Source organism: Pongo pygmaeus, chromosome 11, assembly GCF_028885625.2.
Source record: "Pongo pygmaeus isolate AG05252 chromosome 11, NHGRI_mPonPyg2-v2.0_pri, whole genome shotgun sequence".
NCBI lineage: Eukaryota > Metazoa > Chordata > Mammalia > Primates > Hominidae > Pongo > Pongo pygmaeus.
The window spans coordinates 131410144-131437820 of NC_072384.2; the positions used below are offsets into that span (position 1 = coordinate 131410144).

The window sequence follows — 27677 nt, forward strand, 5'->3', positions numbered from 1 at the left end:
AAAAAAGTTGAATTTCATTGAAGTATCAGTTAAGTTATATATTGAAAGACATCTCCTTTGGACATAATACACACGCTGTAAGGCAGTAAAAGCTGCGTCTTAAATGGAGCATGGATTCTCTACAGCTTTACTTTGTTGAGTCAGCAAAGTACATGTTTATGAAGTAGTGTCCTTTGATTTTTACCTCTCTGTGTCCACTTACTAATCCATATAATTTGGTAATTCACAGTGCATCTTCCTGAAATTACTACTGGTCTAAGCAGGAATTAATGTTTGAGTAGTCTTGTCAGTTTAAAAAAGCCTGAAAACCGAACCATAGAACCAAATGCCCTTCTCCCTCATCCCTGAGCCTCATTGACTGGCAAGGTAACCTCCTGCTGTTTCACACCAGAGTTGTGTGCCAGCCCCGGGTATGGTGTGCATCTGTGTCCCAGCATTGATGGTGGTCTGTTCTATTAAGTTGGTGGGCAGGCATGTTCCTGGCATGACTGTTGGTGTGAATCAGCTTGCTCTACTCCTCCTGGCTTTATAGCTTGCCTCAGTCTGATTCACGTCTCTGCGGTTTAACACTTCCCCCAAGTTCAAACTTGTTTAGACAAAGTGTGAGTCAGTGCCTGTGTTGCATGCCAGCGTTCTGTTTCCCTCTTTCTATTTCTAACCATCTGTGTTACTTCTTCAGATTTTGGGATACAGAACTTTTGGCATCTGATTTTTTGTTGTATCAATTCAGAGTTGTATGTAAAAACATGTAGTGAGTAGTGTGAAATTGTGGTGATCTTAGAGCAGCTTTCAGGTGCCTTTGTGTGTTTTTAAAGCCCATATTTCCTTTTCCATAGAAACCAAGGATTATTAAAATCAATACATTAGTTAACTCTGCTGACATTTTTCACTTCAGAGTAATCAGAGGCATGATATGGAATATTGTTAAATGGCATGTAAAGAAAGACTTTTGAGATACAATTTACAGTTTAGAGCTCTCACCTGTGCTGGCCAGAGCAGACACTTCCAGCCAGGAAGTAGCATGGAGAATGCAACTGGTGGACCCACCAGAAGCCCCGCCTACCTCCTTTGTTGTGAAAAATGTACGTACAACTAGAGGGAATATGTAACATACCGGTTCCAACCCTAAACCCAGCTTCAACAGTTACGAATGTTCTGTCGTTCTTGTTCCTCTAGTCCTTGCTCCCTTTTTCCTCTGACACATGACATCACCTCAGTATGCATCCCTAGTACACAGTACAAAACACAGTATAACACAGTTACGATACCACTTGCAAACCTAATGTCCAATGCCCAATTTGCAGATTTCCTCAATTTTCACAAAAATGGCATTTTACAGTTAGTTTATTTAATATTACTTCCAGGTCGGACATGGTGGCTCACGCCTGTAATACCAGTGTTGGGGAGGCCAAGGCAGGTGGGTCACTTGAGTCCAGGAGTTTGAGACCAGCCTGGGCAACATGGTGAAACCCCGCCTCTACTAAAAATACAAAAATTAGCCGGGTGTGGTGGCACACACCTGTAATCCCAGCTGTTCGGGAGGCTGAGGCACAAGAATATCTTGAACCCAGGAGATGGAGGTTGCAGTTAGCCGAGATTGTGCCACTGCCCTTTAGCCTGGGTGACGGAGCAAGACTTGGTCTCCAAAAAAAAAAAAGTTCCAAACAAGGCCCACAAACTGAATTTGGTTAATATAAGTCTGAGCTCTCTTTTAATCTATAATAATTAATATTATGCCATCTCTTTGCTGAAGCCTGGATTGTTTGTTTTGTAGAAAAATCATATATTTTAGACTTGGCATTCCTGTTGCTTCTGTAACATGTTCCACTATCCGCTAGTGATTTAAGTGGTGGATAGTTAGATCTGGCTATTTTTATTAGATTCAGATTCACTTTGAGGGGGGCAAAAGTTCATGGATGGTGCTGTGTGCTTCGTATTGGGTGGCACTGGTTATCCCATTTCTGGTGATGTTCAGATTGACTGGTGGATGCAGGTGTTCTCAGTCTGTAATCTGTCCATTACAAAATTCTCATTGACCTTTCACCTCCTGGTTTTAGTTTCCTTTGAGAATCATTGCCTAGATTCAGAATGGCAGTTTCCTGATTCTGTTATTTCTTCTTCATATAATTAAATTGTTTCTATAAAGAGGAACCCTTCTTCCTTGATGACTTAGTTACCCCAAAATAGTGTCATTTTTTAGTATAATCAGGTATTATTTTTTAGTATAATCAGTTGGTGACCTGGCCACTTCCTTAGATAAGTATTGAGTTGTTTTAAGGATCATTATAAACTCACATTTTTGTCTTTTTTAAAATTATATTTGATATGTCTCGATCCATTCCAGTCATTACTTTCTTGTGTCCAAATTGCCCCATCTTTGGCCCTTGGGAGCTCCTTCAAGTTGCCTTCTGTGTTCTTTTGGCAAGACCCCATCAGTCTGTGATTGCTTCCTTGCCTTCTGGCGTAGGATGACCGTCTTGCTCATTTTGTACGAGTCCTGCCAGACCTGGAAACAGCCGTTTCTTCAAGGAGCGCTGTGAACTGCATTTTAAGATTTTTGTACTTTTGTTAATTAATTTAGACTGCTTCCATACAGTGTGATTATCTTCTTAGGCTGTAAGTACTTCTATGTTAGATATTTATTTGGGGGGCCATGCTGCTAATATTAACATGCATTTGAAGTCGTATTGCTAGCGTTAGACTACATTTGGAGACGATTTTTTTTACTGGCAATTTACATGTTAATATGCTGTTCACTCTAGTGCTCACAGGTTATACAGCATAACTGTTTGCCTTTTATTTACTGGTTTATGGTTTAATCATTTAGACAAGCTTGACAAGCCTCCATCAAAACCTGTTCAACTTGTACCAAACTGTCTTAACCTTGTCTTTCCTGCCTACTAAAGCTCAGCAAAGATGAATTGTATGATCAGCCATTTTGTGAGCAGGTATTTCCATCAAGTAAGAGCCGGTCAGCATTCTAGCTGCATGCCTCCACTGATGCCAAGGAGTGTGGTTTTATTTTGTTGAGGATCTATGATGTGTAAGAGGACACCACTACTAGATAACAAATGAGTGCTACGGGATTTCAGAGGATAAAATGTGGTTTGGGTTAATAAGGCAAGGGTTGATAAAAGGAATAGGACTTAAGATGGGAGTTCCTGGTAGTTTAGAATTTACATAGACAGAAAAGAGAGAGAAGGCATCCTAATGGCATATGACTGGGAACAAAGGTACAGGGGCAGGAATGAACATAACATGATTGGCAGCAATAAGGAGAGAATTTGAAAGTTGTATGGCAGGGTGGGAGGTGACACTGTGCTAGAACAGGAGATCTAATGAGAGGAAGACTGGACAGTTAAGTCCAGGAGTTTGTCTTTATTTGATTAGCTAGAAGAAATCATTTTAAGCTCCCAAGCTGGAAATGCTGTTGATACACTTGTGTGTTGGGTAGATTTATTATGACAGAGCTTGAACAAAGGTGCTGACTAGGAATCATTTCCAATTGTCCAGGTATGAATTAATGTAGCAGTGGGAATGGATAAAAGGAAATGAAACTAAGATAATCAGAAAAATATTTTTAAAAGCCTTTGAAGGCTTTTAAAGCCTGACATTGAAGTTGGGAAGATTTGGAGTAAAGAAGGAAAGGTTTAGAACTGGGCTGTCCAGTATAGTAGCTACTAACCACATGTAATTAATTGAAATTAAATAATGTTGACGATTCAACCCCACAGTCACACTAGACAAATTTCACTTGCTCAGTAGCTGTATGTGGCCAGTCGCACCATAATGAACAGCACAGATAACAAAACATGGAAATTTCTGTTAGACCTGGTTTAGAACTGGGTAACTGAAACAAAATAATGATGCCAAATTATAGAAATGAGGAAGCAGGGGGTGGGGGTGATTTTATGGAGGGGGATGAGATTTGATTTGAGACACGTTGAGTTTATGGTAGCCCTTTAACGGAAGTTGTCCAGAGGCAACAGAAAATGCCTAATTCAGGAGCAGACGTGGAGGTGGGGTTAGTAGTCATGGTGGGAGCCATGAGATTGTATGGGCTTTCACTAGCAGGTTGTAGGCAACAGGTGAAGACCTCAGCCAGGCAAGAAATGGAAACAGTCAGAGAGATAGAAAGGAGAACGTGAAAAGTTTTATTTTGGTTTGGTTTTTTACAGCACTGTCAGGACACTTGAGTAGAAGACTCTTTTTAGCCAAGAGAGAATCTTTGCTGGCCCGTTATTTCACTAGTGTGTTGGGAAATGGAATATGACTAGAGGAGAATGTGAGGTGGAAAGAAAGCCAGTGCATGCAGCTTGAGAGGAAGTAGAAGAGAGCAATGTGTTTGAGGGGGCGGAAGAGTCCAGTCAGAGGGCTTGTGCACATCTGAAGGGGAAATGCCACTTGCTTGGCTGAGAGTTGTCTCTCTAATGGCGGGGAAGGAAGAAGCCAGAGACATGGAGATGAGCATAGGGAAGGCTGTGTGCGGAGAGCTGATGAGGGGGGTCTGCCTGCTCCGTGACCCCTGGTCTCTCTGATGGGGACACTTTGTGAAGTCCTCAGGAGGAAGCTTATCAGCTTGGTAGTGTTTACATGTGGCTGAGGGTCTCCAAGTACTATCTTGAGTATTGAATTGAAACAACAAGGTACAAATTCTATATATTTATAGACCTATTTAGATATTCTGAATTTGGGGAAATACTTTGTTTTCTGTTTTTTGATTTAGCTTTTGGTTTTTCTGAGTGTCAACAGCGCCATCTGTAAAAGCTAACCCCTGTATGGAGTGGTATGACCCAAAATACTTCTCTTGAAATCTTTCAACTTAAATAATGAACCTTTAGTCACACAGTCACTCGTGTGGCTATTTTTCTTTGGTTTAAGGCAGTCATCACCAACTAGTGTGTGTTTGCACTCTGGAGTCAGTTTACCTGAGCTCATGCTCTGCTCCGACAGAAATACCTTCTGTAATCTGCGATGGTCATTTAGTTAGGATACATGTCTGAAAACTTTCTTTGCCCTGAGAGTTTGAGCTGTTCAGTGTTGGAGTTTTGAAAGAGCGATCATGTTTGGTTTTTTTGTTTGGTTTTTTGTTTTTGCAGGTATGAATCTCCAGAAATAGCTCTAAATTGTGGAATAATGTTAAGAGAATGCATCAGACATGAACCACTTGCAAAAATCATTTTGTGGTCGGAACAGTTTTATGATTTCTTCAGATATGTCGAAATGTCAACATTTGACATAGCTTCAGATGCATTCGCCACATTCAAGGTAACAAAAACTAGAATTCTAAATATGCTTGAAAGTCAGAGGTGTGCTGTTTTTCTAAACCTTCATTGCCCTCCTAAATCTACATGTGGCTGCCCTCTAGTGGGAAGAGAAAGATACATTTTATATGTGTTTGTGTGATAGAGGTATATGCAGTAAAGTCACAGCTTTAAAAGGGTGGAAAAGTTAGATTCTAAAGTCTGTCTAAAAGGCAAAAGTCCTGTGTGGTCAAAATTCTACTTTGCTGTTAAATTATAATTAAGTATGTTACACTGTACAGCATATGTAACAACCGGGTTTTCTCCTGTGTTGAAACATTGTGTAGCAGTTTTTTTGGTTAAGCACCAGATGAAGTAGTTGGCTTCTGTTCAGGTTTCTGTTAATTTGGAATATACACTTCATGAAATATTAGGACCACATTCAGGACAGAGATACTCACATTGTGGACAGGCCCAAGGAAACAGTGGATTCACCTCTCCCATCTCTGCTCACACTGGATCATGTCTGTTAAATGTAGAGCGTGGACAGAATCACCTACATTATTCAAATCATAATGTATCTTCCCCGCTCCCCCATCTACCTTTCCTCCCTTGGTGTATATTTGTATAAATTAAATACATACATGATGTGACAGCACTGTACAATGTGCAGATTCTTGTTTTGAGTTACAAGGTTCTGTGCTGTTTACAATCTATGGATAAAGCAGGAGTCTTTTACTATGAGAGCAAGCCTTTGTAGGTTACATTCCCTTATATAAATTGCCTAACCTTATGAGTAAATATTTAGAGCTGTTTTAATATAAGCCAATACTTGCCAGGCGCAGTGGCTCGTGCCTGTAATCCCAGCACTTTAGGAGGCTGAGGTGGGTGGATCACCTGAGGTTGGGAGTTCGAGACCAGCCTGACCAACCCATGGAGAAACCCCGTCTCAACTAAAAATATAAAATTAGCCAGGCGTAGTGGCACATGCCTGTAATCGCAGCTACTCGGGAGGCTGAGGCAGGAGAATCGCTTGAACCCGGGAGTCGGAGGTTGTGGTGACCTGAGAATCACACCATTGCACTCCAGCCTGGGCAACAAAAGCAAAACTCCATCTCAAAAAATATATATATATGTGTGTATATATATATATATATACACACACACACACACACACACACACACACACACACGCATACATACACCAAAGAATATATATATATATATACACACCAGTATTTAGCATACTGATATGCAGACAACCATGCTCAGAAACCATGAACACTATCACAGTGAGAACACTATCACAGTGAGAACACTTTCTTGTGAGGGTTCATTTTCATGATTATGAAAAGCCCCTGAAATAATGAGCACACACTTTGGTCTCTGGGTGAAATATGTTCCACCTCAGAGTGAATGAATGCCCTAAAGATAGGATGAAACCTGGGGACCTGATAATTAGGGTTTTACCTTGAATGAGAATCAGGTCATAAGGCCCCCAGGGATTTATTGAATGAGAATCAGGTCATAGTGTGAGAGCTCCCCAGGAATTTATTTCCCAAAACTCTTAAAGAGGGAGTCGAAAGCCTCAGGTGAGGCCCCAGATATTTGTATGTAGGTGTACAAAGCAAAACAAAATGAATTTGAGATTATAGCATAGAGTGGTGTCACCACAGTTGGTGGGCTAGGACTCATGCTTATAATGCATCGGTGGAAGGGTGTGCCCCATTCAGAAGTAGCAGACCTGCCATGAAGAGCGGTGTAGCAGCACCATGTGTCAAGGAGAGATTCCCCTGTGTGGAAGGACAGCCAGGAGCCTGAGGGTGGCAGTACTCTGGCCACATGAGGGTGAGGGAAGAGGATTGAGCAGCAGTGGTGTGAGAGAATGCAGCAAGACCCCTGACCCCGTCAGGATGTGGTTGACATGCTTCTGGCATAGATGGCAAAGATGGCTCAGAGGTGAGAGAGATGTACTGACTACGTGCTGGAAATGGGATTTGCAGTGAGTCTCATCTGGCCTGGCTGATAATTTCATTTCAGTTAGGGTTACTTCTTTTGATAATTCTCACCAAGGAGAAAATGGCAGTGATGGATCGCTATGGGTAAAGCGGCCTTCTCAGGTCATGGTGGCCAGAGAGAGAGACTGGGCAGCCAGGCAGGTCACCTCTACTTGATAAAGAGGAAGCTTCATAAAACAAGATAGTGTCCTAAGAATGAGCTCTGGAAGAGAGAGCACTGGGGAGCTGGCCTGGACTCTGCATCTCAGGTGCTCCTGATTGCATGGAAAGGAAGGAGCTGAGAGGAGAGGCCCACCAAAAGAGGGTTCTCCAAGAAACAAAATTAAGCGGAGTCTACAGCCAAGACAACACGTGAAAGAGAGGACAGACCTCCCATCATAATCTCAGGGTGGCTAAACTAGCAGACAGGTGGAAGTCACCTTCCTACTCCTCCCTGAAAGAAACTCCAGCCAGGGAAGAAAGGAAGACCAGCAGGAACAGCCTTACAGCTGCACACCAGAGGCGCTGACAAGGAGGGACACCTTGCTGCTCCTCTCCTGTCTTGCTGCTAGTCTCCTGTTTGCAGAGCATATTCTTATAATGGAAAAGGAGAATAGATCTATGGTTCATGCTTTCCTTTGAGAATGTGGCAAGAGCGCCCTCCCAGAAAACGTGCTCTACACACACAAATTTCCAAACATGTGGCTCATCCATAGCCCTGGAACAGGTGCTGAGTCTTTAAAGGAAATTAGAATTGCTCTAGGCCAGGTGCGGTGTCTCACGCCTGTAATCCCAGCATTTTGGGAGGCTGAGGTGGGTGGATCACCTGAGGTCAGGAGTTTGAGACCAGCCTGGCCAACATGTTGAAACCCCGTCTCTACTGAAAATACAAAAAATTAGTCAGTTGTGGTGACGTGTGCCTATAGTCTCAGCTACTCAGGAGGCTGAGGCATAAGAATCCCTTGAACGTGGGAGGCAGAGGTTGCAGTGAGCCAGCCGAGATCACGCCACTGCACTCCAGCCTGGGCGACGGAGTGAGACTCCGTTTTAAAAAAAAAAAATGCTCTAAATATGTCCAAAATTCATAGCTTGAATAAATGGATACTCAGTAAACCAGATGGCCAAATATTTGTTAATTTTTTTTTCTTTTTTGAGGAATTAAGGAGATGGGGAGGGGCTTTAGAAAGCCAAAAATATGTTTCCAATGTTCTAGAATAAAAGAAGGTAGCTTCCCCAGACTGTGCCTGTGTAAGGTTCTAGAAAGTATTTCTAAAGAGATGGTTTCTGCCACTCAAAACCACACAACTACATGGAAACTGAACAACCTGCTCCTGAATGACTACTGGGTAAATAACGAAATGAAGGCAGAAATAAATATGTTCTTTGAAACCAATGAGAACAAAGACACAACCTACTGGAATCTCTGGAACACATTTAAAGCAGTGTGTAGAGGGAAATTTATAGCACTAAATGCCCACAAGAGAAAGCAGGAAATATCTAAAATTGACACCCTAACATCACAAAAGAACTAGAGAAGCAAGAGCAAACACATCCAAAAGCTAGCAGAAGGCAAGAAATAACTAAGATCAGAGCAGAACTGAAGGAGATAGAGACACAGAAAACTTTTCAAAAAATCAGTGAATCCAGGAGCTGGTTTTTTGAAAAGATCAACAAAATTGATAGATCGCTAGCAAGACTAATAAAAAAGACAAGAGAGAAGAATCAGATAGACGCAATAAAAAATGATAAAGGGGAGATCACCACTGATCCCACAGAAATACAAACTACCATCGGAGAATACTATAAATACCTCTATGCAAATAAACTAGAAAATCTAGAAGAAATGGATAAATTCCTGGACACATACACTCTCCCAAGACTAAACCAGGAAGAAGTTGAATCGCTGAATAGACCAATAACAGGCTCTGAAATTGAGGCAATCATTAATAGACTGTCAACCAAAAAAACTCCAGGACCAGATGGATTCACAGCCAAATTCTACCAGAGGTACAAGGAGGAGCTGGTACCATTCCTTCTGAAACTATTCCAATCAACAGAAAAAGAGGGAATCTTCCCTAACTCATTTTATGAGGCCAGCAGCATCCTGATACCAAAGCCCGGTAGAGACACAACAAAAAAAAATTTTAGACCAATATCCCTGATGAACATCGATGCGAAAATCCTCAGTGAAATACTGGCAAACTGAATCCAGCAGCACGTCAAAAAGCGTATCCACCACGATCAAGTGGGCTTCATCCCTGGGATACAGGGCTGGTTCAACATACGAAAATCAGTAAACGTAATCCATCACATAAACAGAACCAAAGACAAAAACCATGTGATTATCTGAATAGATGCAGAAAATGCCTTTGAGAAAATTCAACAGCCTTTCATGCTAAAAACTCCCAATAAACTAGGGATTGATGGAACGTATCTCAAAATAATAAGAGCTGTTTATGACAAACCCACAGCCAATATCATACTGAATGGGCAAAAACCAAAGCATTCCCTTTGAAAAGTTGCACAAGACAGGGATGTCCTCTCTCAGCACTCCTGTTCAACATAGTGTTGGAAGTTCTGGCCAGGGCAGTCAGGCAAGAGAAAGAAATAAAGGGTATTCAATTAGGAAAAGAGGAAGTCAAATTGTCCCTGTTTGCAGATGACATGATTATATATTTAGAAAACCCCATCATCTCAGCCCAAAATCTCCTTAAGCTGATAAGCAACTTCAGCAAAGTCTCAGGATACAAAATCAATGTGCAAAAATCACAAGCATTCCTATACACCAATAACAGACAAACAGAGCCAAATCATGAGTGAATTCCCATTCACAATTGCTACAAAGAGAATAAAATACCTAGGAATCCAACTTACAAGGGATGTGAAGGACCTCTTCAAGGAGAACTACAAACCACTGCTCAACAAAATAAAAGAGGACACAAATGGAAGAACATTCCATGCTCATGGATAGGAAGAATCAATATGAAAATGGCCATACTGCCCAAGGTAATTTATAGATTCAATGCCATTCCCATCAAGCTACCACTGACTTTCTTCACAGAATTGGAAAAATCTACTTTAAAGTTCATATGGAACCAAAAAAGAGCCCGCATTGCCAAGACAATCCTAAGCACAAAGAACAAAGCTGGAGGCATCACACTACCTGACTTCAGACTCTACTACAAGGCTACAGTAACCAAAACAGCATGGCACTCGTACCAAAACAGAGATGTAGACCAATGGATCAGAACAGAGGCCTCAGAAATAACACCGCACACCTACAACCATCTGATCTTTGACAAACCTGACAAAAACAAGAAATGGGGGAAAGGATTCCCTATTTAATAAATCGTGCTGGGAAAACTGGCTAGCCATATGTAGAAAGCTGAAACTGGATCCCTTCCTTACACCTTACACAAAAACTAATTCAAGATGGATTAAAGACTTAAATGTTAGACCTAAAACCATAAACACCCTAGAAGACAACCTAGGCAATACCATTCAGGACATAGGCATGGGCAAGGACTTCATGACTAAAAACCAAAAGCAATGGCAACAAAAGCCAAAATAGATAAATGGGATCTAATTAAACTAAAGAGCTTCTGCACAGGAAAAGAAACTACCATCAAAGTGAAAAGGCAACCTACAGAATGGGAGAAAATGTTTGCAATCTACCCATATGACAAAGGGCTAATATCCAGAATCTACAAAGAACTTAAACAAATTTACAAGAAAAAAATCAAACAACCCCATCAAAAAATGGGCAAATGATATGAACAGACACTTTTCAGAAGAAGACATTTATGCAGCCAACAGACACATGAAAAAATGCTCATCATCTCTGGTCATCAGAGAAATGCAAATCAAAACCACAATGAGATACCATCTCACACCAGTTAGAATGGCAATCATTAAAAAGTCAGGAAACAACAGGTGCTGGAGAGGATATGGAGAAATAGGAACACTTTTACACTGTTGGTGGGCGTGTAAACTAGTTCAACCATTGTGGAAGACAGTGTGGCGATTCCTCAAGGCTCTAGAAATAGAAATACCATTTGACCCAGTGATCCCATTACTGGGTATATCCCCAAAGGATTATAAATCATGCTACTATGAAGACACATGCACACGTATATTTATTGTTGCACTATTCACAATAGCAAAGACTTGGAACCAACCCAAATGTCCATCAATGACAGACTGGATTGAGAAAATGTGGCACATATACACCATGGAATACAATGCAGCCTTAAAAAAGGATGCATTCGTGTCCTTTGTAGCGACATGGATGAAGCTTGAAACCATCATTCTGAGCAAGCTGTTACAAGGACAGAAAACCAAACACCGCATGTTCTCACTCATAGGTGGGAATTGAACAACGAGAACCCTTGGACACAGGGCGGGGAACATCAAACACCGGGGCCTGTCATGGGGTGGCGGGGTGGGGGAGGAATAGTATTAGGAGAAATACCTAATGTAAATGATGAGTTAATGGGTGCAGCAAACCAACATGGCACATGTATACATATGTAACAAACTTGCAGGTTGTGTACATGTACCCTAGAACTTAAAGTATAATTTAAAAAAATATATACAAAAAAAAAAAAGATGGCTTCTGAGCAGTTTGGAAACTGTACCCACAGCCATCATGGATTCACTAAGAGGAAGTTCAGTCATATTGATCTCATAGGTACTGGTGGATTGGGGGAGTAAAAGGGCATGGCTGCCTGGGTTCACACCAGCTCTGCTGCTGATTTAACCTCCAATCTCTTCATCTGTTCAGATTCAGGTAATAACATGACCATATCAGTTATGCCTTCACACAGTGTCTATGCAGTAAACATTAGCTGTTAGAATTACTCCATCACAACAAGGATATGCTAGATGTTGTATAATTCTACAAATCTGTTTTCATGGAAACAGTAAAACTGAGCTAGATGGAGTTTTCGTATAGTAATTCACAACCAGTTGTATGTTATATGCATATGCTATTGGCATGTAAATTGCCGTCACCCTGCAGAGAAACTAGTGAATTTCCTCGGGGCTTTCCCCACCCAGCTGAACGTTTTTATTAGTGACTGAAATAAAAGGTGACAAGGCATACTTCTCAAATGTGTAGATGTTAGCCATGAAGGAAAGGACAGCAGATAACAGGATCCTAAAACTTAGAAAGGTCAGAGAGACCAGAATATAGCAGGATGAAGTTAAATACAGATAACTGAGGTCTTCCACTTGAGGACCCAACTGTATAAAATATGGGATGGAGGAATAACACAATAATAATAAATATAAAATGAGATACTAAGTATAATAATTACTAGAATGTAGATAATTTCCTACCATACTCAACGCTAGGAAGGAAGTGTTGTTATTACTGACTGTGCAGATGAGGAAAGTGAAATCTAGAGATTTTGATTGAAATCAGACAATAAATGGGGAAGTCAGACTGTGGACCCAGGCAGGCAGGCTACCAGAGCCCACTTTGAGTAAACAATTTTGAATACCCCCAATACAATTAAGCAGTATGATAATGTGTCCCCCAGAGCTCCATGTGACCACGTAGTATGTAACTTAAGGAGCTAACTCATAGTCTCACTCCATTATGAGCTTATCAGGTAACAACACATAAATGTGTTCCATTCCAGGCGCTACACTTTAAGAGGCACATAGACAAATAGATGACTTTCAGAAGACAGTAGATGGTGAGGGGGACTCAGAACCCTGTCATTCAAGCAGTGGTTAAAGGAACTGGACGTATTTAGCCTGGAGAAGAGAAGACTCGGTAGGGACCTGCCATGAGAGCACTACTTGTATTTGAAGTGGGGTCCCATAGAAAATGGACAAAACATGCATCTGTCGGCTCTGATGGTTCGTGGGGTAGTACTTGGGGATAGGTCTGACCCTAGCACAGGGAGAACTTTCACACTGTAAGAACTCCAGCAGTGAACCACACAACTGGAAAAATTGAGTTTCTTGTCCTTAGACATAATCAAACATCAAGTAGGAAATGGGGCCATATGGTTTGCCAAGATGAATGTGAAAATAAGCCCCCTGGGTTAGCAGGATTTCTTCAGGGATCCCAGGGCTGTCTTAGTCACATGATGTTTCAGCCCAAACTCAAGCTTTTAGGAAGCTTTTAAATTCAGCCCACCCTAAAAATTGGCTGCTTAGTCTGCTGGACTTGGGAAATGATCCCTAGTCTTTCTTCCATTATATGAGGGCCTGGCATGGACTGGGATTCAGAAAGATAGAAGATCAGGAATCCTTTTATTCTCCCCTCTGCTGACTGACCTAGCAACTCTGCTGGTCTGGGGTCACATGCACCCTAAACTTTGCAGGTCTGCATGCCCTTTGCCCATTATGTTCTATTCTGTTGGTCTACACACACCCCCTCCCACCCACACTCACCCCAGTTTGAGCTGTCTGAAGTTTTTGGCTGCAGTCACTAGGCTAAGGTTCCTTCTCATCTCTCAGTAGATGCACTGCTGATTGTCCTCATCTCCTCCTTGTCCCAGCTTAGTATTCACCTTTTTCTCTGAGCTGGCTCTTAACAGTTGCTCTTTTCCTACTAGTGTTTTACCCCCCTCCAACCCTCCACCCCAGGCCTTTGAATGACCCTTTTTAACAAAGAGTTTTCATCCTGTAATGTACTGGGTCCAGCTGCTCCTTGGGCAGACTCTGAGTGCCTCTTTCAATCTCTCCTACCCCAAAGCCATTGAGATTTGATTTCTGGTTGGCAGCAGTTTCCTGAGTTTCCAGATGGTAACACATAGAATCTCCCCTACATGGGAAGATGTTAGAGGTCCCCCTTTGTGTGGCCCATCTGTGAGCCTCTGGCTGCTTTTGAGATACCTTACAGAGTGAATACTCGCTTCTCTCAAACCTTCAGTAAAAATCTGTTGTGCAACATGTTAACATCTAGAGGGCCTTTGCTTTATAGAGTAGATACTTTCTTCCTGCCTGTACCTAAGAATCCAACCCCAGTTGAGAGCCAGTGCCTCTCAGGACCCTCCTGCTTGGCACTCTCTTCATGAGGTTATGACAGAACAGTGAGCAGCAGGTTCCTTCTGCTGCTCTTCCTCACACTGGCCTCCACAACGATTTAGTGGCAAAAAGTTAGAAGCAACACTGTCTGACAGGGATCCTGACATGTGAATTCCTAAGTTAACACATTTGTTTGTTATTCACCAAGATTGTCAGTGCCTGCTCTGTGCCAGGCACTTTTTTTCTTTTCTTTTCTTCGCTTTTTTTTTTTTTTGAGATGAAGTTTCGCTCTTGTTGCCCAGGCTGGAGTGCAGTGGTGTGATTTCGGCTCACTGCAACTTCCACCTCCTGGGTTCAAGCGATTCTCCTGCCTCAGCCTCCTGAGTAGCTGGGATTACAGGCATGCATCACCACACCCAGCTAGGTTTTTGTATTTAGTAGAGACAGGGTTTCACCATGTTAGACTGGTCTCGAACTCCTGACCTCAGGTGATCCACCCACCTTGGCCAGGCACTATTCTTTAGGTGTGGGGGACTCAGCAGTGAACCCTACAGACAAACTTTGCCCTGTGGCACCTCCACAGCAGGACACCAGCCATAAACACACCACAATAGCATGTTAAATGGTGCTGTCCGTACTGGATACATTCCCCTTCAGGTGTTCATGTTCCTCTCTCTGCATCTTTGACCCCATGGACCACAGTAGGAAGATAATAGAAATTCTCTTACCACTTTTCTCTTCTCCTTCCCCTGGAGGGGAAACGTTGTAGCACTTCTTGCCAAACTCTTGAGGATACTCAGAATAAACTCCAGGTTTTTAATACGGCCTGTTGAATCCTCAAGGATTTGGGAAAAATTGGGTAGGTCCTGCCTGGCCATCCCTGTTATAATCAGGAAATATAACACATACCCTATCCAGCAGTTTGAACAACTGTAAATCTTTGGGGTGGGGTTAGAAACCTTCTCAAAAGCATACTTTGAAGATTGCTGAATGTGATGTTTTTCCAGACATGTTCCCTGATTTTATTGGTTCATTCATTGATTTATTAAATATTAAGCGCTTACTATGCGCTGGGCACTGCATAGGTGCTGGGGATTCAAAGATTAATAAAAACAGACACGATCCTGGTATTTATGGAACTTACAGTGTGGCATAAGAGAGACTTGAATCAAATAATCCCACAAACCAGTGTAAGGTTACAGCTATGTCCAGTGCTTTTGTGCTGGTGACCAATCAGGAGGAGTTGAAGTCCGAAAGACGAACAGTAGGTAACCACGCAGTGGGGAAAGCCTATACAGAGGCCCTTTCGGGAAGGACTTTCACAGCAAGTAAGTGACAAAAGAGCTCCCTGTGCAGTCTAGGACCTGACATCTGGAGTGAGCTGTGGCACTTCCCTCGTTTGCTTGACCATGGGACATTTCTTAAAGCATTTCTCAGAACCAGTGTTTCATTTCAGCATACTTCAAGAAACACTAGTTCTTTGTAACCTGGGCAACCTTCAAACATAAACAGGAATGAAAACTAGGAAAGTTGGTTGGGAGAAAGGCGATGATTGGCACTATCTTCTTTAGCAGTGGTACGAAGGACCTCAATCCATTAGTTTACCAGCTACTGGCCAGGCCTTCCTGCTGTCACTTGTTCCCCCATTCTCTTTCCCACCCAGTGAGACCAAGGCTAGTCCTTTGCTAACTTCTAGGTCCTTGAAGGCAGGGATCATATCTTTTTGTCTTTGAAGCCCTAGCACCTAGAATTTTACCTGGCACATAGTAAATATTTCTGAATGAATGATCCTTGGGAAAGCTATAGGGTGAGGCATAGGGTTCTGTTTCATGGTAATACAAAATCAGACTGGAGGTTCACAGTCATTGTTAATTTTACGTTATCGTACCAACATTCTGCTTACCTAAAACACATTCTACCTCTAAAAAATTTGCGTTAGCTATGAACCTGAATGTGATTGAACTTAGGAGGAAGAAAATAGAGCCTCTAATCCTTTTTCTAATAAAAGAAATTTCCTCTTTCTCCACCAGGAGTGCTAAGTGGGCGTGGAATTGTTTGACAGTTTACCACTACTGTTAGCTTTCTTTTTGTGTTTTTGTTTTTAAATAACCAGCCCACTTGGGGAGTGTTAACTTTAATTTCACTACAATTCCTTCTTCTTTTCCTTTAGTTTATATTTCCATTGCCTTTATCATTTTTTCTAAGAGCTGTAGCCATGACTCATCATAATCATTAAAATTGCAGTTCCAAATAATTAATGATTTTATTTTGCTCTTATAGAATCAGCGTTTTTAATACAATTCATGCTCAAATGTTAAGTATGGTGATTTTTAACAACAGTTTTTATTAGGTAAAATGGTGTGGAATGTTTTAGGATTCTCTTTTTTGAAAACTTGGAGAACAACTGTAAAAAAATTTTTTTTTTCTTTTTGTAGGATTTACTTACAAGACATAAATTGCTCAGTGCAGAATTTTTGGAACAGCATTATGATAGAGTAAGTATATGAAATACTATTTTTAAATAATAAATTGTAACTTTTGTTACCAGAAATGAAAGACTTACATTAGGTTTTTGTACTAGAATATTTATTTTGCATATGTAATGTTTATAAATGGTGCTGTAGTTATTTCTCTACTTAAACAACTTATAGAATATTACTTGGTCAGAAGTAGATCTTTTTGATTGACATACTGCCCTTTGAAGCTTTTATTGCTTTAAAAGAGGAAAATAGAGCATTTTGCTGCTAAAATGATAGTAAAGATAGTAGGAAAATTATCTGACTTTTTAACTTTTCCTTCCTTTTCCATCAGTTGCCCCACATTTCTGCTGCATACAAATAGAGAGAAAGGGAGGCAGCAGCTGATAGGATGAGAGCAGCACTGGCCAGAGGGGACGGGAGCCCGGCTCTGCTCCTGCTCTACTGCTCACTCCTTTGTGGCCATGGCCAAGGCAGTTAACCGCTTGGGGACTTAGAAGTCCGTCCTTATTGTAAAATGAGGACATTGGACTAGCTTGTCGGTAAGGTCCCTTCCAGCACTGAGTCAATGTCAGATGTTCCTGGTAATAGTGTCCCCCAGAGATTTGTCAATGATTTCCAGAGTGCTTGATAGCTTGATTTCCCTAGACCCACACAGCTGCCTCTAGGGCTGCCATGTGAAATGATCTCTTCCACCACTGCCAGTTCTGCCAGCCTCAGGAGGATCTTCCACAATACCCACAAGCACTGTTGTGATGTACTGGTTTAACTACACATCGTCGAAGATTCTGATAGGTACCCGTAAAGAGGTTAGAAGAATGACAGTCCACTTAAAATTCCTGTCTATCCTGCAAGATTTGGTTTAGATTTTAATTTTTCCACTACTTGTTTAAATTTTTGAAATCCTAAGTATTATTAATACTTCATTATTCACTATGCTGTTCAAATACATTATGAGATTCTTAGAGGCAAAAATCTATGCTTTCTTGTTCTTTTGTGTTTTTTTTTCCTGTCTTTTCCCCCTGCCCTCCACTCCCAGTAAGAACTTAACACAACACTGAGCACACAAGTCCTTCATAAGTAGCCTCATAAATGGCTTAAAAATTGCTGGTCCTTTATTTTTATTTCAGCTCATGTATATTTGGATATGGGTGCGTTTCTTGTATGTTCATTGCTTTAAAATGGCAGCCCTGTCATCATCAGGGCCTTTTTACAGTAGATAGAAGCATGGACTTGAGCCTTGGACTGCCTGGATTCTGGCTGCAAGTCTCAGCCCTACCATGGGCTGGTAAGACTTCAGCAACTGCCTTCATGCACCCTCTGTGCCTTCAGGATCTTCCACCCTGAAGAAGGCTCTTCATAGTACCTGTCTACTGGTATCATCATGAGGATTAGATAAGAACGTGTATGTGACGTGCATGGCACAGTGCCTGGAACACAGGAAGCATTTAATAAATGTTAGTTCATTTATCATCACCACAAAGATTTTTCAGCATACTAGTAATTTAAGGCCTACCAAAGACACAGACTAGCTGATTTCCAAGACATTTGCTACAGTGAAATCTATTTAATCTTGCAGTAAAATAGCTTCCTACATGTTGTTAATAGATGACGTCAGTAACAGGATTTTAGAAAAACGTATGTGAGGCAACAAATATATAGAAAGCAGTCAGATCTTATAGAGGGAGAAGCAGTGGGGGAATGTGGGTAATTTAAAGCCACAGGTGAGGTTATTACACCAAAATGCATGCTCTAAATTCCGGCCCAGTTTGGCTCTGAGCTTTCTAATAACCAAAGCCTAGAAAGAAATAAAAGCAATTAAAAGATGACAGTATTTGTAAAGTAAAATACATGCTGGCTGCTCAAAAGAAACGTAGCCTTTCCTAGCACTGGGACCTGAAACAGGTTTCTCTCCTTGGCATTCTTAAAGGAGAGTCAAGTTACAGTGTCATGTAGTGGACAGTCATTGCCGTGGCATTGCAGTAAATAAAATGCTCAACTCCGATGCAGTTCCCTGAAAGCAAGTCTTTGAGGAACCCAGAAGTGGGTGGGAGGACAGGTGTCTAGGTTTGTTACTTACTCTTTGTCTGTCCTGATTCAGAGAAAAAAAATCTAACATAATCTGAAGGAAACAGGGGCCACATACGTACTTTTCAGGCAGTTCTCCATGAAAAGTTTCTTGCAACCAAGCTTATCCAAAGATGCAGCAGAAAATCTTAACTTGCATCTTCTATCAAGAACTTGAGATGTATATATTTTGTTACTGATTAAAAGCAGGTCCAGTTGTTTTGATCATCAGTTTGATGATAATTTGAGAAGGTAGGCTTAACAGCTTTTTCTGAAAAGAGAGAAATCTAACTCAAATACTTACCAAATAGATGGCCAGCTCACCTCTGCCAAGAGGCAGGCAAAGAAATAATGTATAATTCTGTGTTAGCTCTAAACCAAGAAGGCCAGAAAGCAAATTTTTGAGGCTTTGTAAGCCATGTGGTCTCTGTTGACTCTCCTGTCTGTTGTTCTGTGAAAGCAGCTGTAAATAATACATAAACTTTTCAGTGAATTCATGTTCAGTAAACAAATGAGCATGGATGTGTTCCAGAAAAACTTTTCACAAACAGGCAGCAGGCCATAGTTTGCCATCCCCTGCTCTAGACCACAGATGAATGACTAATGAGGACCCATCATAAAGCATGGACACCAGTAGTTCTCTCATGGACAGATGACAAAGCAGGCATCCCCTGGCACTCGTGATGACCAAAGGAAAGTCTCAGGAAAGCACCAAGGTCCAACAGTCATACTAGTGCTGCAGACTTTCACAATGTTTTAAGCCTATCTGTGGTTTAAACAGACAGACAAAAAATAAAATCTTAAGGCTAACTGGCCTTGTCTACTAGGTTTTTGAAGGATAGCCTTGGCCCCCGAGTGCCTGTCATTTCGGTTTTCTAACTCTCTGCTTTAATGGGCTTCTAGCCTTCACCATTCCAGCAGTGCCACTCTTGTCAGTGACCGCTGTTTTGAAGGTCTAGTGGACCTGTCAGTTCTTAAATTTGCGGCATTTTGTTCTCCCCGGGGCTTCATTCATACTATGTCCTTCCTTTTTTATCTGCCCAGATTCTCTTTTCTCCCCTCCATTTCTGAGTGAAATCCCTCCCATCCGCCAGGTCTGAGCCTAAGCCCCACCTTCGTTGTCGGCCTTGTTAACACAATGCTGAATTTCTCCTCTCTTAATTTCTGTTCCGAATTACTTTATCTCTTTGCCTGATACACTGAAAGAGCAGATAACTTTTCTCTTTGTGGTTGTGCTTTGAACAAATTGAATTCTTGTTTATATAAAATACGAGTTTTTCAATCTAGCATCAAGATATGAGAGCAGACTCAACAAGCAGAAGCGTGAGGGGTAAGGGAGTTAGGTTTTGTGCATAGGGAGCTTGGGGTGACAGAGAGGCCTGGATTTAAGCTCTCTCTGTGGGCCTGGCTGAAACTGGGAAGGGTCTCAGTCCCAGGAGCCCTCTTCATGGAAGGGATTGAGGGGATCACCTGAGAGTCTCAGAGCAAACATGTGAGAGGAAGACATGAAAGAGAGTGGCAGGGGAGCCAGGGCAGCTGTTGGCCTTCATGGTGTGAGAAGCGTGTCCTTAAGCTAATTTACAATGTTACCTACCAGTCTTTTTTTTTTTTTTTTTTGCAATAACCCTGATTTATGTTTTCTTATCTTTTAGTTTTTCAGTGAATATGAGAAGTTACTTCATTCAGAAAATTATGTGACAAAAAGACAGTCACTGAAGGTATGACAGACCATTTTGTATAGCTTATTTCTCTGCACCTTGTGTTTGAAATGTGGATTTGGGGAAAGGGAGATGTGCAGGATGCGTCATAGACATTTGGGGGAAATAAATACCTTTGCCGAGGGTCAAGATTTTTGCGGAAAGGAATGGAGTTGGACAGTGATCCATGTGGAGCACCTTCCTGCCTCCTAGGAAGGTGGAGACACGGAAAGGGGATGAACGGGAGTTTGAAGAAGACTTCATCTCCTAGCAGTGCATTCTTTGCGATTTTGAGCCGTAGTCGTATCAGCTAGATGAAGGCACTCCAGGCGCTGTGCTCCTGGGCTGTGGCCTGGGTGGCACAGGCAGGTGTGTGAGGGTGGAGGGAGGCGATGTGCGTGTGAGGCTGTGGACCATAGACAGGCTTGGCTGCTTTGTATCAAAACAGGATATCCTTTGCAAGTTTAGAATGTTAAATTTAAGATTTAAACTGTAGAACAAGGGTTGGCAAACTACAACCCATGGGCTAAATCCAGCCAGCTGCCTGTGTTTGTAAGTAAAGTTTTACTGGAATAAAGACGTGCTCATTTATTTACATATTGTCTGTGGCTGTTTTGAGCTCCAGCAGCAGAATTAAATAGATGCCCCAGAGACCCTATGGTCTGCAAAGTCTAAAATATTTACTGTTTGGCCCTTGATAGTTTGCTGACCCCTGCTTTAGAAAGTTCTTATAGCAGTTAATAAGTGCATACCCTCCACTCTGTCAGTAAGCAGTCCCAACAGGAAATATAGATGAAATCACAAAGGATTTGAGGGGAAAATCATAATTCATTCAGTTTTTTGCCAGGTCCATTTAAAATTTGACTCTGCCCAGAGTTCTTCTTCCCCTCATGGGTGTCTGGACCGATAATGACCAAGATTCCATCCACTCATCCCCTTCCTACCGTGGGGAAATCTCCCTTGAAGACCTTATCTTTCTGTGGAAAAGACTAAAGGACACTAGGAGCATCTAGAATACTTTGTGTCCTTTGATAGGAACACTCCACCGTCCGCATTTTCAATCAGCACTTTCTTTCAGAACAGCATATGCCTTTTTTCCGTGTAAGGCTGTAATTCCTGCAGCAGGGCATCCGTGACAGCCACAGCTGGGGAACAGGCACGGTCCAGCCAGGCCCTTGCTTTCCATTCATTGCTGTTGCTTGGACCCCACCTCCCCTGGCTAGAGGATCATTTGCTGTCCTTTCATCTTTGGGGGGTTGGACAGAACTTCCTGGCAGCTGTGGGAGGAGTTTCTCCTCCCTGGACATCAGTGTGTGAGAGAGTGGAGGTTCCTGGGGCCTCTCCTGCTCTGTGATCCTCAAAGGGCTGAGGTATACTACTCTTGCCAGCAGTTACACAGATGCACACAGTTCACTGGAGTCAGTATCTTCTAAGGCCACAAAGGCCAGACAGGATAGCCTAGGTTAGTAGCTTCTAGGGCCATTGTGGGAGGAAGCGGGGGCCGGGGGTGCAGCGGGGAGGTTATTGGCAAATCCATAAACTTTGACCAAATGTTGGATTCTTGGGCTGTTTGGATAAGGAGAAAGGCCTTCAAGACCCTTCTGCCATTCAGAATTACCAACATGAAAAGAAAGGCTGAGACCACCATTTCCAAGCCCTTAGGAATGGATATAAAGCAAGTCGCTGGCTCCTGCAGTTTATGTTAGCGGTGGGCCTGTGAGTGCCCCATGAACACATGGAGCGGCTTCAGCACCAGCCGTACTTTAAAGATGGATTTTAATTTGTACTCTCTTTTTTGTAGCCACATTGGCATTTATTTATTCCCATATTTATGTTGCCAGCAAATTTATATTCCCTATGCAAGACTCCAAGTTTTTTAGTAAAGGATTACATGTTTGGGCTGAGTACGGTGGCTCACGCCTGTAATCCCAGCACTTTGGGAGGCCAAGGTGGATGGGTGGATGGAGGTCAGGAGTTCGAGACCAGCCTGGCCAACATGGTGAAACCCTGTCTCTACCCCCAAAAATTAATTAGCCAGGTGTGGTGGCACAAGCCTGTAGTCCCAGCTACTTGGGAAGCTGAGGCATGAGAATCACTTGAGCTTGGGAGGTGGAAGTTGCAATGAGCCAAGATTGTGCCACTGCACTCCAGCCTGTGTGACAGAGTGAGACTATCTCAAAAAATAAAAAAAGAATTACATATTTGAAGTCATCTTCATTCAGATTTTTTTTGGTTTCTGTGATAGAAAAAGAACACAAAAGCTATAAATCACATAATACAAACTTTTCAGTCTTTGTAAGATACTGGTTGCTTCTCACCGTAAGAATAGATTTTGTGATTCACACTGATATGAAGCCTACTCCTTTGAGTTCTTCCTATGAGTTCCTTATAAAGCCTAAGTAAAATAGATTTGTTTTCTTGTACATCAGCTCATTTTTTATTTAATATGATGACAAGTTACTTATCCAGAGATCAGTTATCTGGAAACTTCAAGTATCTAGAACATAGCCAGAAACCCAGAAAGGAAGCAACAAAAGCAATTAAAGCAAAGACACAGAGCCGCTATTCGCGCCTTTTCTTCCCCTAGCCCTCACTCACTTACATCTCTGCAGATGCAGGCCTGATGTGTGCTTTGCACACTGATGCTCATTTCTCACTGCGCTCTTCTGAGAGAAGGGCACTGTTCCATTATACAGATGATGGAACCGAGACACAGAGTTCAGTAATGTGCTCAAGATTACAGAGCTCACAAGAAGTAGGGAGCCAGGATTGGAACCCAGGCAGGCTGGCACCAGGGACCAAGCTCTCCACTGCTCTGCCTCCTCCCACAAAGACCACAGCTTGGCACCTGCCCCACTGCCGGCTCTGCACACTCAGCCTTGGTCAGGTTGTTGGCATGTTGACGACCTGAAGAAGTGACTGCTGGTTTTAGGAAAGAGTAAGCAGTGACAGTTTAAAAGTTATGAGTTTATATGATATAACCAACTCTCCAGAAATTAGTAAACCCTGAAGTAAACAGATGTTTTTTAGCGTAATTGGTATAATTAGTGAAGATGAGGGATCAGTAAGAAAACACTGGATTGTCTTCAGGAGACCTAAGAAGGAGCAGAAAAATACTCACTTGTGTAAACCCTTCTGAATTAGCTGTGATAAAACGATACCTGTGGCATGTGCAGGGTACACATATGGAAAACTTTGGACACAAAACCCTTTATCTTGGAAAGTCCCGCTAAATAAAATTTAAAAATAGTTGTTTTAAATTAAGCTAAGGTTTGTTGTTAGTTAACAAGAATAATCAATAACTTTTGACCATTTTCTTGAATAGTTTCTTTTTAGTGAGCTAACACAAATGCATGCTTAAAGGGGAAGCTTTGAGAGTCTCCCACTGGGGGCCAAGGGGGCATCTTGAACATCCTCTGCAGAGAGAAGCGTCAGGCCTCCCGTAGATTTCATCTCCTCAGGGAAAGGTAGGAAGGCATTCAGGTGGCAGAGAGAAGGCCCTTGATAGCTTTTAGGTTGTAATTCAGTTTAGTTCTTCGGTCTTTTGAGTGCCTACTAATACTCTGTACTTGATGATTATAAAATAAATTGTTTTTTTAAACTTTGATTTTTCTTTAAGTTTTAATAACAATGTAAGAGTAATTGTTTAAATGTCTTCCCAGCTTCTCGGTGAACTACTACTAGATAGACACAACTTCACAATTATGACAAAATACATCAGTAAACCTGAGAACCTCAAATTAATGATGAACCTGCTGCGAGACAAAAGTCGCAACATCCAGTTTGAGGCCTTTCACGTTTTTAAGGTAGAGTACTAGAAGCATCAATGATACTGTCCACTGGAATTGTTCATCTTCTTTCATTCGCAAATAACGGAAATTATTAGCCTCACTTTGGTAATCCAGGTGACTTAATTAAATTCAGTCACTTTTCATATTTGTGTGCTATGACTTTTAAACAGAAGGATAGACCTGGAAACGGGTTACTATTTGGATCTGGGAACGAGAAAGTTTGTTCATAGAGGAGTGTCATTTATCTTTGGCCTAGAAGATTATTAATTGCAAAACAAAAGTATTTCTTAATGCTTTCTGTGGAGGTTTCATTCTTAAAATCCAGTCTGACCTCTTGTGCTGAGAAATAATTTCTGCCCATTTTATTCTAAAATCAAAGTCTGTATTTAATACTAAACACTGTGTTGCAGGGCTGGCAGAATGAGTTTATCAGTGGTATTTGTGTTAAAACATGTAATTATTATTTTTTTTCCAAATTGTAAAATAAGGCCTTGTAAAGCAAAACCTAATGACCCTGACTTCAGGGCCACCCCAGGAGAGCATAGCTCTGCTTTTCTGCGCTGTGGCCGCAGCTCAGGTGTGGCTGCGTTTTGTTCTTTATCTGTGCCTCATGTGCGTTTCTCTCCATGCAGGTGTTTGTAGCCAATCCTAACAAGACACAGCCCATCCTAGACATCCTCCTCAAGAACCAGACCAAACTCATAGAGTTCCTCAGCAAGTTTCAGAATGACAGGACGGAGGATGAGCAGTTTAACGACGAGAAGACCTATTTAGTTAAACAGATCAGGGATTTGAAGAGACCAGCTCAGCAAGAAGCTTAATCTCCAATAAACATCTATGTTAAATCCAAATTCAGCATTTGCTGTTAGCTATTCAGCATCAGGCACTCTTATTGATTCATGAGGAACATTACTGCTAATCTGCTGTTAAGTGAACGGTTTTTCATTTTACCCTTTTGTTTTTCAGTCCGGGTTGGAGATCGTAGCTGCTGCTGCTTGCACACTAGGGCACATGTGGGCTTTCTCTTGATCTTTGTGTCATTTCAGAATTCAAAGACTCTGTGTGCTACAGGAGTTCTGAACATGGCTGGGTTCATGAAGGCAAATGTATGGATGAGAGTGTGGTTTAGGGAAGAGGGCATTGATATCAGATTAGACCTATGTGTTTGCACCCATCTTTGTTGGCGATCTGAGTGCAGTGTGGCAAGTGCACACCTGGCATCCCTGTGTCAGATCGCGCACCTTCAGATCGCGCACCTTCGCTGAAGGAAGATGACGCAGAGCTTTATCTGAAATCAGAGGGGAACTATCCAAAATGGGAGTTTGGGGGCAGATAAAGTTGACATGCGAATAAATTGATACTGAAACTTAGCAACTTCTTAAAAGTGTAAAGAATCCTCATAAGATCATAAGGAAAATGTATATATGCTTTTCACAGCTTTCTAGAATTTTTTGACATTTGATTTTCTTGAGACTTGTAAACCTGGATATGTTGAAGGGTATTTGTTAATTTTACTTTTCAAAGATATTTTAAAACAGTAGAGCTAGCAATGACACCTTGCATTTCATTTCAACACTGCTTAAAGGTTTCTTTTGTATATAATTCTTAGAATGCTCATTTCTTTTAAATGGTTTAATTTGTACAGCAGAGGAATGTTATTGTAGTAGTATGTAACTATTACCTAATACTGAGTTTTTGCAAAAAACAATGAATGCTCATATGTAATTGAAATACTTCAGATCACATGAAAATGCTGATTTAACATTTAAGTATCACAGCATTAAAAGAAAAAAAAAGTAAACCAATCTTTTGTATTCAGTTACCTAATGGGGTGCCATCAATAAGCTGCGATACAGCCCTGGAGCTCAGTCAGCCACACCTTCCTGCATCCTATTGGCCTTATTCATTTAAAATGAGTTAATGAATCTGCCAGATCTGTGAATGATAGAGATTATGCTAAATTAATGCTGATTCTTTGTGTGTGTGGGAAACCTCTGTAGAGCACCTTTTCTTTCTTAGACTAAGTAACCCAGTACAATAGTTGTGAACTGAATAATTAAAACTTTGGCTTCTCTTAGGAAAAGATGACTTCCTAGTCATAGGTGTCCTATGGGGAAATTTATTTTTTTTAATGTCCTGTTCCTTAATGCTGCAAATTATCAGTATTTATAAAGTAACTGATTTTGCACCACTTTTTTGTTACTGTGACCACGGCAGAACAATGTCTTCTAGACTATATCTATGTAAAGTTATTAGAATGGTATCTGTTCATTTTAGTGATATGAAGATCACAACTAACAACTTACAAATCAGAGTTTGCCAGTTCAAATTCAGCATGGCTGCAGCTGATTAAGAAATTGATACGATTATTCTTTGCTAGCCTCTCTTACTAATGGAATTATATATTGGCCAGTAAAATGGGCCTCCCAATTGCTGTTTCAGCAGGTTTTAAAACCTTCAAGAACACCAGTTAGGAAAATAGCTCCAGAAAATATAGATATATTTTATTTTTATTAAAATGGCAGTCTACATCATAATTGGCATTTCCTGAGACTGTCTTTACCAGAGTCTGTGTGAAATAAGGCAATCTAGTCTCCTTGAAAAGAAAATCTCTTGGATGTTTAGGAAGGAAGACTTGGCCATGATGTGGTATCCTGGCTTTGTGGTGTAGTGCTGTGTGTATGGAGTTAGTGTAAAAACATGGATTACACCAAGTGGAAGAAATGTCTTCTTGTCAAGCTCATTCTTACAACTTACACATGTAGAACAGCTTCCACTTTGGCAATGATGTTGTAGCCTTTTAGGTGGAAGACAGTGAGGGGGTGCAGCGTGTCAGAGACAACATTAATGTGTTACTCTTGCATTGGAATCTGAAGGTAGTTCAGACTTCTTGGATTTTGTTTTTAAGCAAAACAATGTGAAAACATTTAAGTTTGAAATGTTGCATTTGAAGTTATGATCGTTTAATATATTCATATTACCAAGACTATTATACTGGAAGTGGTTTCTTTTTGTGTTATAAAGGTTTAATTTTACATAAGGCAGTTACTTAATGTGATTTTTAACCCTTAAAAAAGTGGAGATGTATACATTTGTTAACAATGCCATGAAAGCATTTTCTTTCTCCTAAGGAAAAGTGAATTTCTTATCATAATATCTGGCTGGCCCTGTAATTTAAATTAAAATAAAATTTTGGAGAAACAGCATTGTCTGTCTTTATGATGTATTGTAGACAGTTGCATTTGTGTTACTGTGAACAGCTTCATCAGGAGACACACAAGCCCAAATTTTGTCACCAACTGAAAGTGGAGGGACAGTTAACACCCATTCCTGTCTGCCTTTTTCCCTGTTCAGGGGCTTCACTTCCCCCCCACCGCCCCCGTGCTCATGTTTTCCTTACCCTTCCTGAGTAAAATTACAC

General features: G+C 41.3%; 1 protein-coding gene across 2 annotated transcripts in view; it reads left to right on the plus strand.

The window, feature by feature from the left end:
• Positions 1–27462, plus strand: part of CAB39 (calcium binding protein 39) — a 107039-nt gene extending 79577 nt beyond the window's left edge. For both annotated transcript variants that reach the window (XM_054477590.1, XM_054477592.1), the window contains exons 5-9: positions 5100–5268; positions 16660–16719; positions 20421–20486; positions 24128–24271; positions 24889–27462. In XM_054477590.1, the coding sequence (XP_054333565.1) occupies positions 5100–5268; positions 16660–16719; positions 20421–20486; positions 24128–24271; positions 24889–25077 (628 nt within the window). In that variant the 3' untranslated portion in view covers positions 25078–27462. The remainder of the gene's footprint in view (positions 1–5099; positions 5269–16659; positions 16720–20420; positions 20487–24127; positions 24272–24888) is intronic.
• The last annotated feature ends 215 nt before the right edge of the window (positions 27463–27677 follow it).